The sequence below is a fragment of the Eurypyga helias genome, unplaced genomic scaffold, assembly GCF_000690775.1.
Source record: "Eurypyga helias isolate BGI_N326 unplaced genomic scaffold, ASM69077v1 scaffold12381, whole genome shotgun sequence".
In the NCBI taxonomy this organism is placed as follows: domain Eukaryota; kingdom Metazoa; phylum Chordata; class Aves; order Eurypygiformes; family Eurypygidae; genus Eurypyga; species Eurypyga helias.
This window is the reverse complement of record NW_010232792.1, coordinates 8,995-20,483: the sequence shown is the minus strand read 5'-3', so window position 1 is coordinate 20,483 and position 11,489 is coordinate 8,995. Positions and strand designations below refer to the sequence as shown.

The 11,489-nt window shown below is 44.7% G+C and overlaps 1 protein-coding gene across 1 annotated transcript; it reads left to right on the top strand.

Moving 5' to 3' along the window:
- Nucleotides 1–1,251: 1,251 nt before the first annotated feature.
- Nucleotides 1,252–8,093, top strand: CDC42 (cell division cycle 42; the record flags this gene model as incomplete). Its single annotated transcript, XM_010161515.1, has 3 exons — nt 1,252–1,361; nt 1,462–1,659; nt 7,279–8,093. Coding segments are annotated over 3 exons (398 nt in total), but the record flags the coding sequence as incomplete, so codon positions are not given.
- Between the last annotated feature and the right edge of the window lie 3,396 nt (nt 8,094–11,489).

The window sequence follows — 11,489 nt, the reverse complement described above, 5'->3', positions numbered from 1 at the left end:
TTCTGAAAACTAAGTGGCTTCAGTGTGTGTAGGTGACTACACCCTTGTGAATGTGAAGGCTTTCCTTTCAGAGTTGGGCTTCTGAAATGGGAGCCTTTCCTTCTTTAGTGTCACCTGCGTTTCGCTGAAGAGTAGCCAGCACAAGTTACAGAACTTAAAAATGGATAAAACAATTTAAAATGTCAAATTCAAATTAAAAGTAAGTCTTTGTTTAGAGCTTGTTCTATGAGGACAGCTTTTTGGAGTAGTCTGTTAATCACAGGAAGATGTTTTGGTCTGTGCTTAGCTCCTCTTGTGTCCAGCCAAGCACGACAGCTGTCACAAGCTCTTTAGACCTTTGTCTTCAAAGTGTAGGTCTTCCTCTACTGAGACGTCCCAGGTTGATCAGTCATCTCCTTCAAGATCTCAGAGGTCTTTGTCCTGTATGATAGGTAAGAGAGCAGCCATTGGCATTTTGAACAAGTGTTTGGTTTGGTTGCCAGCGAGTACAGCAGCTCCTTTTTAGCGCAAGACTTGTTTTCCAAAACCCGAGTGCTACTGAATTGAGCAGGGGGAGATTCAAGAATGAGCTCGGGCAGAGCCGGGCTGGTGGGTCAGTGCGAGTGGTGTGCGGCAGGAACTGCTGGTTGTCTCGCCCACCCAAAGGGAGGAGCCTGGCTCCTTCTGAAGCAGAGCTGGCCCTGGGGCTTTGCTGAGATTGTAGGGCAATGCTGCTGGATGGCCTGAACACACTCACCTGTCTGTAACTGGCTGCCTGGAGGACACTACACTAAGAGTCCACAGGCATAAACCGGAACATTCTAGTCAACAGAACTACATTTTTTTTCCTCTCCAACCTGCAGGGTGTTTACAGTGTAATGAAATTTGATTGCATGATACTTCTAATGAAAGGTCTGGGTGCAGAAGACCTGATCTGTAACCAGATACATGTTCTGCAACTTTTCATTACAAACGAGGACAGTGTCCTGTGGTCTGAGGGTGTTAGATCTAACAGTTTGTTGGAGTGTGCTCCTGTCAGACTTCCCAGCTCTCCTGTGACTCCAAGCAGCTTCTTGTTACATAGCAACTGTATTAACTCTGCCCTTGAAAACCAGAATCTTCGAATGTTTGGGTTGGGGGCATGCGTGTTTGCTTAAGAGTTAGGATTAAGTACAATAATGCTGTTGTGCTGGAATATGCATTCTTACCACCTCTAAAGGGCAGCGTTTAATTGTCTGGGTCTAATACTGTGCTAATTTTCTCCTCTTCCAGGTCAGGAAGACTATGATAGATTACGACCCCTCAGCTATCCACAGACAGATGTATTTCTGGTCTGTTTTTCAGTGGTGTCTCCTTCTTCATTTGAAAATGTGAAAGAAAAGGTTGGTTGAGCTCTGCCTACAAAGGGAGCTGCAGGAGAGGTTTCAGGAATAGGTCAGGAGTTACCTTAGGTGGTTAGTAACAAATATTTTCTGTCTTTAGTGGGTACCTGAAATTACTCACCACTGTCCAAAGACACCTTTCCTGCTTGTTGGGACCCAGATCGATCTAAGAGATGATCCTTCAACAATTGAGAAACTTGCCAAGAACAAGCAGAAGCCCATAACTCCAGAGACAGCTGAAAAACTGGCCCGGGACCTGAAGGCTGTCAAATACGTGGAATGCTCTGCGCTTACGCAGGTGAGAGTTAGTCTTTGGCCATTCTTCCTTGCTTGAGTTCCATGCTTCTTTTCAGTTATGTGGACAAACAGCTTAATATGGATGGGGAAGGGTATGAGCTTTCTTTCTGCTGTTGGCACAGTAGCTGTCTTTATCCTGTTCTGAGGCACAAGGGGCTGGCAGTGGTACAAAGAAAATCAGCCTGTGAAGACCGGGCATAGTGCAGAAGGATAGTGGAGGAGGATGTGCTTGCTGCCTTTGCTGTTGAAAACTTTGAAGGTGTGTTACAGACAGTAACTGGGTTAGGACACAGAATGCAGCTCACTGCTGAAGACAGCAGTCAAACCAAAGAGACAATCCTCTCAGAAAAGTAAGTTCTGGTACTTCTGAAGACTAGAAGCCTTCATAGTTGAGAGCTTCCTGTGCAGTTGGTGGTGAGCTGTGTTTCCTCTGTCTGCCTTAAGATGGAAGTTCTGTTGAAACAGAAAAGAACAATGAAATAGTTCTTAGGATATAAACATGGGGATGTTGTGCGAACTGACCTGTGAATGTGAGTCTAAAGCCAACTAAAATAGCTGATGTGAGGCCAGAAAACCCCATTATCCTTTCGCTTTAAGTTAGGAGCACTAGGTTGGGGTGATGGGAGCCATTGGCTGGCTAGCTGGCATGTTGCCTTGATTTTGGATACCCTGGGAACTTAATCTTCAGAAGCCTGAATTTCTGCTTATCTTCCACATTTTGACCAGAGTGTATGTTGATTTTTCCATATGGGATCCTGAGACTTTCTTTTTTGTAACCAAGCTTTGCCTGAGTTGCTGAGAAGAGGCTTTTGGTGGAATTGTGCAGACACTGGCACTGAAGGTGGTGAAGCGAGGCAGTTCATCCTGGGAATCCCTGATCAAAAGGTGGTCTTGGCTGTGCTTCCTTACTGCCTGCACACAAGCTGAGGGTTGGTTATCCTTAAGCTGTAATTCTTAGATCCGTTCAGTCCTGAAATGCCATTTTAGATGGTGTCTGGCACATGCTGATGCTAACTAGGCTGTAGAACCTGCTAGTGGTTAAATACGTACCAGGATTTTGCCCTGTATTGCTCACTGAGACTCTTTCCTTTGTAGCTTTCAACTTGCCTTGTTTGGTCTGCTCATCTCAGGGAAGCATTTAGGATTACCAGAGTTAAGAGTTGATATGATTAAAAATTTCAGTGTTTATCCTTTCTTCTTATTTCCCAATAGACTAAACTGTATCTATTGCAGAGAGCAGCTTTATGCACTTGGAAGCTCAGCCTGAATTTCTTCCAGAGCTCTAGTGCTTGTACTCCTTGATGGTTTTAGGAATCAAGAATAACCTGAGAGGAGCGTTTGGAAACCTTCTCACCTGGAAGACTAGTTGGTTTGCATCTGCTCTATTCTTCCTCGTTCATTTGTTGTTGACTCCCCTCACAAAAGACGTTTTTACTCAGTCTGTCAGCAGTAGCTGCCAAAGAGAAATGTAGATTATCTGCAAAGGGATGTTTGAAGTTCCCGGCAGTGATCTAGCTGGCAGCTTGCCGAACACAGGAGTCGGCTGGCTTTCCTGGCCAGGAGGGCTGTTTTCCTACCTGCAAGGCGGTGGTGCAGTACCTGGTTTCAACTGAAGCTAGACTCAGCAGGGTAGTTCAGGCTCTTTCTACCTTGGCTTCTGTCTGTAGTTTACCTTGGCAGTCCAGGGTGCTTTTTCCTTTCCAACTAGTTTACAAATGACTTTGACACTACAGTAACAAGTAATCATAAAATTGTGGAGCCAGAGCATGTTTTGGGGTTCTTTCCTGAGAAGAACTTGCTTGTCTATGTGGAGATGTCAGTGTTCTGGAAGCACTAGGTGAGTTGTAAGAGGCTGAGTTTGAGTCTTCTCTGTATAAAGGATTTTTTCTCCTCCCTGAGTTTGGATGGCTGAGGAGTCAGTTCTATCCCCCTTTCCCTCAGGTTGTGGAATCCCTTTTTGTGATGAAGGCACTTCCAATGTCTGTCTGTAATTTTTCTCTATGAAATAGTGCCCAGTGCTACTGTGAAAAGTGGGTAACACTTTGCTGTTAGGGAAGGGTGACTGAAAACAGGTAACAACCAAAATTATTGCTTCTGTTACACTTAAGAGCCAAATGTCTGAGTGGACTTAAAGGTCAAAGGTAATACAAGGGAGAACTTTGAATTCAGTTCCCATTTTCCCCAGACGCTGGATTAACAGTTTTGACACACACTTATGAAGTGTCTTAACCTGCACGTGAAGGGAGGGGTTAAAGGGAGCCGGATCTCAGCCTGTTCCCCAGTGCAGCACGGGAGCCGAATCTCAGCCTGTTCCCCAGTGCAGCACAGGAGCCGTGTTACTTTAACCGGGGTATCGAGGGTTGTGTGCCAGTGGTATTGAACACAGTTCCATTCATGTGGTTACTCTTGTATGATCCAGGCTTTTAACCTCAGTCCCATTTTCATGACAATTTTGTCACTGTCCTGTGTTGTTTTTTTTTTTTCTTACACCAGTTTTTTGCTAGGTCCTTCAAAACAAATCCCAGGTTCTGTTCTCTTGAATTAATTTCTCCTGTGCAGTAGGAAAACAAGGAGTAGTCCACAAGTAGGAGAATTAAAGAAGCATGTTTTCTTGACTCTTACCCTGCCTGTTTTTTAATCTATCTAGCAGTACATAATTGAGTTTATACTACAGCCTTATTCTTGTAGAGAAAGAAAATCTAATTAGTACTCAGACTTCACATGGGCATGATTTATTTGAAGTCTCTAGCTCTTTTGTCAGTCTGCGTTGCAGCTTGGTTTAAAAAAAAAAAAGTTGCTGAGGAGGATATACGGAGTGATTGTATGAGCTGATTTCCTTAACTTCTGCTCTTTCATGTATAATTTTGCATGTAACATGATGGACTGAAATGCTTCCAGATGGAATTGCCTTAGAGATCTCCCATGTAGGTGCTTCAGTAAAAGAAGATTAAAGACTGCATAAAAGGGATATATCCAGTCTAACCAGTGAGGGAGAAACCAGTTACATTTGAATGATTTAAAAAATAAGTAGAAATCTTAATTTTTTTAAAGACTACAACTGTCTAGAGGAAATAATTTAAGCTTTTCAGTTTGTCTTTGGCTGGGATGAAGCAGTTGTTCTGAATTTGTGAAGGTTGCACTCACGACAGTAGATTTAGGCGAGTCCAGTTAGCATAAACTGAGCCAGGTTTCACTTCTGCTGTTCACATGTAAGTTGGCAGAGCTGTGTGAGAGTGGTGACACTCTGCGGTGTTCCTGTTGTGCTTAGAGCAAATGCGACACGTGCTTCGTGCGCCGGTGTAATCCCTGCAGACTCCTTGCAGCTCTGTGACTGCTTGTCTGGTGTTGGATCTCAGTTGTTCCGATCCTAACACCATTTCTGTCTCCCCATGACTCGAGTGGTTATACTTGCTTTGGTAACTAAACTGAATAACTGAAATGCTCTCCGGGTCAAACCAGCAGCACTGGTAAGGTATTGCATTGCTTTTTCAGAGACTGATAGCCAGTGTATGAAGGTGACGATAGCTTACCAGAGAGGTACTGCTTTGATCCCAGACCCTGTCTTCCCAGCCATCTTCAGTTATTCAGGGGCTGAATTCACAAAGCAGAGTTGTCTGGGGCCTTGGCTCAGGACTAGCTGCCGCTGGGGTAGCTGGGAGCAGTAAGTCTGTGCTCGCTTCTCCACGGTGGGTGACTACAAAAGGTTCACCAGACCTTTTGGATCCCTGTGGTGGGGTAGGCTGCTCTCCACTGTGTTTAGTCCCCTGTAAACTCCCAACGTGTATATTCGGCAGTTATGTGGAAACCACTCTCTCTTCTGTGGCCTCTCCCACCCCCCTGTTATTGCCAATTGCTGCCGTGTTTGTGCATCTGCCCTTCTGGGTGTTCGTTTTGTCTAACTTGGTCCGTCGCATGTTCTGTCCGTCTCTGACACTGACTTCTGGGTCACCTAAAAGAGATTTCCTCCTGGGATCTACTTTGTTTTTTTGCAAAGTAAATCTGCTTGCTGCCTCTGTGAATTCAGCCTAGTCTATCCTGAATGCTCTTTGTATCTGCTTGTTTTTTTCTAATCCTCTAACCTGGCTGCTGTTTTTTCTCCTCCCCTCTGTCTTGTAGAGAGGTCTGAAGAATGTGTTTGATGAGGCTATCCTAGCTGCCCTCGAGCCTCCGGAAACTCAGCCCAAAAGGAAGTGCTGTATATTCTAAACTTTCTCCTTCCCCTCTTGCTGCTGCTTCCTCTGTCCCACTACTGTAGAAACCTGGTTAAAAAATGAATAAAACAACCTTGATTGAAAGCCGTTGTGTCTGCTTGCCATCTTAGAGCAACCTCTGTATTAGCTCTTGGACTGAAAACAGTTCTCAATATCTCTAGTAAAACGTTGTGACCGTGGAACACGAACTGGACTCGCTTAACTCTCTGCAGCTTGGGTTGCCAGATGTGGGTAGCTTTAATTCAGGCTGTTGGGGGAAAGGATCTGGTTACATCACTATTTAAAGAAAGATTAAAAGACTAAGACATGATGTTTGATCTTCCTGTATCCAGCTGGAAGAAATGATGTGTGTTTTTTCAATTTCTACTTGTGACTCTTGTTAACTGTATTTGCATGACGAAAGTACATGAAACGGTGATCTGCAAGTTACTGCTGTAATGTGGAGGGTTTTCTGGTTCTCCTTTGTGCAGTGAGATGTTTTTTGTTGCTGTTGCTTTGGCTGTCTGTGCTGTAGTGGAGTATTTGTCAGCCCTTGGGGGGAAGGAAATATCAATGTACTTGCTACTGCTTTATGAACTGTTAAAACTCTTGCTTTCACTAACATGGTAGACCTCTTCATTTCAATACTATATCCTTAAAGCTTGTTACTGTAAGATGTAAAGCTGCTTTTTTCTCTCATGCTTCTGATTCTTATTGTTTTAAGGAGAAAACATCAATTGTAGCTTGTCTTTAAATTTTGAAATTAAAAATTGCAGTTGTTTGTATAAATGACTGATGAAGCTTTATTCCTGTTGCACTCCTGGCTTCAGTTTAACACTTAACACAATGCGCAGTGCCTGCTTCGTACTCCCATCTTGACTTCTCTGATACCATGCACAGCTTCTGGGCTCTACCTGGCTGTTCTAACCGTCGGGGGTTTGGGGCTGGAAGCCTGACCAGGGCGTCTACCAGACCGATTTACTGTTGCATGCTTGCCTTGTCTCTTCTCTCCCGACACGCGGGTGTCCGCATTGCTGTACCCAGCGTGCTCCGGATCGAGCTCCTCGTTTGAATGCAGCACTTTCTGCTCTGTCATTAGCATGTCAAATGTGCTAGTAGCCACCTAATCATAAAAATTGCCTTAAGGAAATGACTTGGATATGTGTGTGTTTTGCTTCTTGTGAAGTATACTGGTCTGGCCTCAAAGGGTTTGCGTTCCTGGTCAGAAATCAGATGCGGTGCTCGGGAGCCGCTAGCTGTAGCAGCACAGTGTGGACGGGGCCTGGCTGAGCAAGGAGTCTCGGGAGTTGTAGGTGGGGAAACCTGGATTCGTCGTTAGAGGGGTTTGACTGCCATTTGGCTTTCTGTGACTTTCTTTGTGTGACAACTCAAAAATGAGACTGCCCGTTTCTCTCTTTGCCCCTTTTCAGAAAGGCCTAAAGAATGTATTTGATGAAGCGATATTGGCTGCCCTGGAGCCTCCGGAGCCGAAGAAGACTCGCAGGTGTGTGCTGCTATGAACGTCCCTCCACAGCCCCTTCTGCAAAGCTGGTGTTCGATGTCATACTAAAAGCAATGTTTAAATCAAACTAAAGATACAAACTGTAAAATTTGTTTTCGCAATAATGACAAATGCCCTGCACTCCCATCTCCCCCCTTCCCGATTCCTGTGTGAGATGAGAATGTTAGTGTTTATTCCCCAGTGCTCCCTCAATTCAGTTAAACTAGTTAATTTTGAGTAATTATTACCAGAAAACACTGATCAGTACTAGTTTTTTATTGTTTACTGTTTCTAATTTTTTGTTTAAAATCCAGGCATGCTTGTGATGACTTTTTCTGTAACAGACTAATTCTAGGCTGTTTTACTGAAGCCTTGTCCCTTATGCCAGTCTGGCAGGACTTCTAGGGCTGTTCTGCAGCCAGCCAGCAGCCTGGGTGTGAGCAGACGTCAGTACTAGAGACAGATACAGGAAAGTAAAATGTCCCAAGCTGGTGCTCCTCTAAGGAGGCGTGTAGAAAACGTATCTGCATCTCCTCTGAAGTTGCCTTGTATCTCTTCCCATTGCTTTCCACTGTGCAGGTCATAAATTTCTCCCCCCTCCTCTAAGTTATGAAGCCTTAGGAATAGGAGAATCCTTTTCTCTGGATGCACCGTTTGACTTGAAACTAGCTTGCCAGTCTCCTCCTTAATCTTGACATCATAAGCTTTTGTCATGTGATGAAGAAATAACCGCACCTTTTAAAGCGTGCCCAACTGATTCAGTTGGCTTTTAACAAATCCATCTTCTGCCAATGCTTAATGGTTAGAGAAATGCTTACGATGACCAGCATGTATGCTGCTGACACTCTGAAAAGACCTGGTGTGTGTTAAGACGAGTTTTTTAGCTGGCCCTGGTGGTGCATCTCTTGCTGGATGGCTTGGCCTCCTTTAGGGAGGGGTGGAAAGACAGACCTGTGTCAGTCGGAAGGAGCTGCAGGGAGGGGTTTCTAGTGTTTCATGTGGCACCATACAGGGACCAGTTAAGGGAATCCCCTTTTTCTGCATTTTGCTCATCAGTAACCTGTAAGATGGGCCCCAGCCCACTGAGGATTGTGTGCAGGGTCTTTACGTAGACTGACTGCAGTGTCGTAGGAATTTTACCACAAGTATATTTCGGCTTGCCAATTCAAAGTTTTTTAAAATGTAGGGAATCTTCTCCATCTTCCAAAATTCTGATTTCTTGTAGACTCATTAGTGTTGAACCAATGCTTTTTCATGTCTAAGTTCTTTGTATATGCATTCTTTTCAGATGTATTAAACATAAAGTATCTTCACAAGCCTGCCTGAGGGTAGTTATTTCCCTTGCCTTTCTCTTGAGTGTGAAGGACTTGTAAATACGGCTTTTTTTCCCTTGTGAGTCCCACTCTCCTCCTTGCAAGTTAGTTTGGGGGTCTCCTTCATGCTCAGTCCTGTTGGTTCATGTCTTCCCTCATCTCTGCTGCTGACATCAGTTCTGTCAGGATTGCTCTGAGCTTTGTTGCAGAGTCTTTGCTGTCATACCCAACTCTGAAGAGAGGGTACAGTGTTTCTTAGTGAAAGGAATACTTATCGTTGTGCCTGTTCCCAAATATTAAAAATTGGCTTTTGGGGGTTATTTGGCTCTTGTACCTCTTGTGTCAAGAAGCTGGTCTTTGGAAGTTTACTGTTGCTCCCTGTTCAAGGACAGATAGCAAAAACCCTAAAGGGACAAATGACTTCATACCTATCTCCCTCCACAAAATACACAGCTTTATTACACCTTTCGTTAATTCTCCAAAGAAACGATGAATTCTTACACTGTTGATGCATAACTTGTATTAATTATTAAAACACATTCCAAAGAACATCAGTAAAGGTAATTTTTTTTAAGAACCTGACTTGTGGGTGCTGTAATCCAGAAGCTGAGGGTAAAACTGTGTGCCTTTCACTCTTTTCAGTAATTAGTGCTGCTGTTCACCTTTGCAGTTCAGTTTTTAATAGCTGTCTTCTGTGGGGAGGTCTGTGGCTTCTTGTTGAAAGTACTGCTGGTCGTTGCAATGTTTGAGAGTTGAGTATTGGTGGCTGGTCTCTGTGCTTATGGCAAACTGAAATGGGCTGTGGCACCTTCTAATAGCTAAACCTAATTCATGTATCTGAAGCCAGCAGCAAGACTGGTGACCGAGGGATTATTGCTTGCATGAAATCAGGCAGGAAACTGCCTCTGGAGTGGGGGGAGAACCCTTTGAGACTCTGCTTTAAGTAGCAGGGTTACCCTGTCAAGCTTTCTGTCTTGGATACATCCGTATGTGGGGGTTGCCTGTAGCTATCTGGTCCCTCTGCATACATTTTTATGGCGGTGATCTGTGCCAGTCCATCTGACTGAACAATAAAGTCTGTGCTGTTAAGCCAGTGCCACAGGGCTCTGGAGGGAATCCTGGAGGTGCTGGATGATGAACAGTGCTGCTTCTTTCCTCTGTGTTGCATTAGCTTTGCAAAAGTCCAACTGATAGCTCCGTGACCCTGTTTGCACATAGCTAGCCCAGTGCAGAGGGAGGATGGAACAGCTCACGGATCCTTTCACACCATGCCTTTTTTCTCTGGAGCCCACTGGTGAGATCTCTCTCAAGCCAGGTGTGAGAGATGTGCCCTGTGTTGCCAGGTTACATGAGCATGATCACCTTGATCACCTACATGATCACCTTACATGATCACCTTCCATGCCTTTTTTCTCTGGAGCCCACTGGTGAGATCTCTCTCAAGCCAGGTGTGAGAGATGTGCTCTGTGTTGCCAGGTTACATGAGCATAAGATCACCTTGGTGACTGTCTCCCTGTGTGAAGGCATGCAAAATGGGCTAAAGCAGGCAATACCACCATTTTAATTTCCTTTTAGGAGTGCCTGTCTCATCTAGCAGGTTTGAAAGCAAAGGCCTTGGAGGCAGGAGGGCATACTTGGCACTTCCCTTGATGCTAGTGTGGCAAGCTAGTATGGTATGAGCTGGGATTGCCTCATGTTAGTGCTTTTACAGTAGAGGACTTGCTTACTTGAAGATGTACCTACTGCTCAGTGCTGTATTCCTTACCTGTGAGCATTTTTGAGGTACCTCTAGTAGCTCACTGGCACAAGTAGTATCTTAGGTCTGGGCTGGCTGCTTAACCAGCTGCTACATTTGTTAAGGATGTCTCTTGTCAAGAGCCAGAAATCTCTGATGGGAAAGCATCTGAGAACCATTAAAATCGCTCCAAGGATGGAAGGCTGCATGGAAACTGAGGAGCAGCTTCTTGTTTTGATAGCTGGGACGCACAGCAATCCCATAATGAAATCTTTTGGTTATTGACGTAACTCTTCTATTCAGCAGCCACTTACCCTGCACAAAGACTAGGTTAGTGATTTCTGCTTGTCAGTTGGCTCTCATGTGAACCTCTAATTCCCAGTACTCAATCAGTTTTGCTTAAAAGCAGGTAGTATGCAGAGCTCTTGCTTCTGTTGGCTACTCTGAACAAGAGGCTCTGTGTCTTTAGTAGCTGCTTGTTGTCCCTGAAGCAGTGACTGTCCCCTTTCCTTGCCTCGGCTGTGTGTTCCCACACCGTCCTTCACATTAGCTCCATTATCTGTACAGGGAGATAATTACATATGCTAATCGCATGGCAGCGTTACGTCTTGCAGATTACTTTCCTGCTGCAGTAGTGGACGCTGCTGCCTGGTTTTTGTGGTCGAGCTGATGCTGAAATGACTGCAAGGGAGAAGGTAGGAGAGCCGATCTGGTGTTGAAGCTTAGGGAGGAGGTGGGAGCGTGCACACAGACTGACCAGCTGTATCAGGTAAACACCTGTACGCTGTGGTGACAAATAGCATGAATCAGTTTGTTTTCCCACTGTGCTGTTGTCAGCACTGTTGAAATACGGAAAATCAGGACTATCCACTAAATAGGCAAGTACTCAATGTGGAGGAAAGTCCTGCCTCTCTTGTGACATTCTTGTGTCAGTAATCCAAAAAAAAGGTTGATTACTGGTGGGAAGAGTGTTCCAGGGCAGCAGTTGCTTTCCCGAGCAGGAAATAACTTTAAGCACACCCTTATGCTCAGTCCTTCCCTTGCTGGTTTAGTGAATATGTGGGAATTTGCCACTGTGTACAAGCTGACCTA